The sequence below is a fragment of the Argentina silus genome (assembly GCF_951799395.1).
Source record: "Argentina silus genome assembly, chromosome: 20".
Taxonomy (NCBI): Eukaryota; Metazoa; Chordata; class Actinopteri; order Argentiniformes; family Argentinidae; genus Argentina; species Argentina silus.
Genome location: NC_139674.1, coordinates 6142725 through 6145224, shown reverse-complemented (window position 1 = coordinate 6145224; position 2500 = coordinate 6142725). Strand labels below are relative to the sequence as shown.

Below are 2500 nucleotides of genomic sequence, written 5' to 3'. Positions count from 1 at the left end.
ATGGATATTGCTACATACTGTACAGGGTATGCTTTAGTGATATAGCGAGGGAAATTGCTATGCCAACGGATGTTAATATTAGCCTGGTTGACCCTGATCTTCAGCTCAAACTGTTGGGGTGATGTTTATACCCCAATACCTTCAGACTTGACTTAAAGGTCCAGCATGTAACATTCAAGCTTTCTAAAAGGTTGTAATGACTGATCGGTAGCGATCGGTAGCGATCAGGGAATGAGATCCCTTGAAAGAAATCTCCTACCCGACACCCGGTTTGCATATAAACACGTTGTTACTGCCAGGGGTGTCCTAGGGGAGCGGACTCACCCATTTTCACCTTTCTGTCTCTGGTGGAGGCCTCTTCGAATCGTGCGTGCATGCAGAAACACAACAGCTAATGTCAGACACTGCAAATCCATTTCATTTCAGGGGGTTATATTATTATGAGGAAGGATGTTGTTGTCGGGTGGCCAGGGGTGGCTGATTTCCAACAAACCTGCTCCTTAAATAACAAATGTTGATATCGAGCCAAAATAAATCAAATAAAACCATGGCAAATAAAACCTTGTAAAAATCTGTATAAATGTATTTTCCTATCAATACATCAAAAATATCTGCACTCACATTTGCATAGATTGATACAAAATATTTTACATGATTGTTTTGAACAGTGAAAAGAGGTTAACAAATGACTTACACACTAAAGGCTAAACAACATGAGCAGGATTTTTTTTTCTTCCAAGAACTTTTTACAAACTATTCAAGAGAAAGTGCAGCAGGCTTACTATCTCCCTATGAACATCAATCATTTAAATTAAATGTAATACTTCATAACTATATTGACAGGAATAACATGAACATCCTTAAATACATATTCAATTCAAAAGTTCAGTTGGATGGCTGAAAGAGCCACAGTATACAATACATATTCCTCTTTCTATACATTTTCATTTTCAAAACATCCAAATAAGTTATATTATATCTCTTCTCTTAAATTAGGAATACAATAAATATTGCAAATATATAATTTATATACTGCAGGTTTCTAACCAATTGTCCATTGTCAAATAATCAAATTTAGAAAAAAATTAATGAAAACGGAGTTGATACCGACTGAAAAAACATCTTTCGTAGCTGAAATGCGATCAGGTCTGCCTCTTACAAATAACACATTTGAAAATAGAAAATAAAAAGCTTTGTCAAGAAAAAGAAGAATCCTCAGCTTCTCAATCAGAGTCTTCACATTGTAGATCTGTAATCCATAAGAACTGACTGGTCAGTGCTGTGCTCGATTATTCACAGTAGACAAAAGGCCCATCCCACCACACAGCTCTGTGGTAACCTGAACCTCCAAACCCACCCCCACCGCTGCTCAGAGCAGAAGATGCAGATGAGCAAATCAACTTCCTGAGCTCCTTCTGTGGGGAGCTCCTCCCCTGCTTCGTCTGATATCACTTCTCTTCCTCTCCACGGAAGTGATATCGTTTGTGGCTCATGATGTCACTCTGATCCTCTCGCCACTGTAAGGGGAAATCCAGGAATCCAAGCAAAACTTGACCGATATTCCGTCTCCAGAATTCCCAACCGGGCATGACTAGGCATCTTATGACAATCCATGCCCTCCTTGTAAAGGTGCCATGTGAGAAGCCAAAGCTCAGTTGGCATACTGGGCGTAGAAGGCCACTTTGACCCGCTCTATCTGGTGGCACAGCTTGATGGCAGGACCCAGCTTCAGGTCCATACACTCCTGCACCGTGGGCAGAGTCAGCAACAGCAAGGCCTGGCCATCGATGTCCTGCAGAGAAAGAGAGAGAGAGAGAGAGAGAGACAGAGAGAGAGAGAGAGAGAGAGAGAGAGAGAGAGAGAGAGAGAGAGAGAGAGAGAGAGAGAGAGAGAGAGAGAGAGAGAGAGAGCGAGAGAGAGAGAGACAGAGAGAGAAAGAGAGAGAGAGAGAGAGAGAGAGAGAGAGACAGAGAGAGAAAGAGAGAGAGAGAGAGAGACAGAGAGAGAAAGAGGTATGAAAAAAAACATGTAATTCCAAAGAGTAACAAGGAGGAGAGAAAGATTGTTTACTGTGAGTGAGTGAGTGAGTTTGTGTGTGTGTGTGTGTGTGTGTGTGTGTGTGTGTGTGTGTCTGTGCACGCGCATGCATCTACCTGCTCCTGGAATATCTTGGCGAGAGCAGCACAGTCCGTTGAGGTTATGAAGCGGACCACGTCCTCTACACTCCACTCCAGAGGGTTCCTCTCCAGCACCAGCTGACCCTCCTCCTCACAGCACTCCACCTGAACACACCATGGGACACACAACCATCATTCACAGCTCTCCACCTGAACACACCATGGGACACACAACCATCATTCACAGCTCTCCACCTGAACACACCATGGGACACACAACTATCATTCACAGCTCTCCACCTGAACACACCATGGGACACACAGCCATCATTCACAGCTCTCCACCTGAACACACCAGGTCCAAGTACTACATTATGGTATGG

At 43.2% G+C, this 2500-nt stretch overlaps 1 protein-coding gene across 3 annotated transcripts in view; it reads right to left on the bottom strand.

The window, feature by feature from the left end:
- The window catches only part of sfmbt2 (Scm like with four mbt domains 2), a 26029-nt gene that overhangs the window by 630 nt on the left and 22899 nt on the right, over positions 1–2500 (bottom strand). For all 3 annotated transcript variants that reach the window (XM_083692243.1, XM_083692245.1, XM_083692244.1), the window contains 2 exons: positions 2154–2282; positions 1–1792 (listed from right to left, as the gene is read on the bottom strand). The exon at positions 1–1792 is cut by the window's left edge. In XM_083692243.1, the coding sequence (XP_083548369.1) occupies positions 1652–1792; positions 2154–2282 (270 nt within the window). In that variant the 3' untranslated portion in view covers positions 1–1651. The remainder of the gene's footprint in view (positions 1793–2153; positions 2283–2500) is intronic.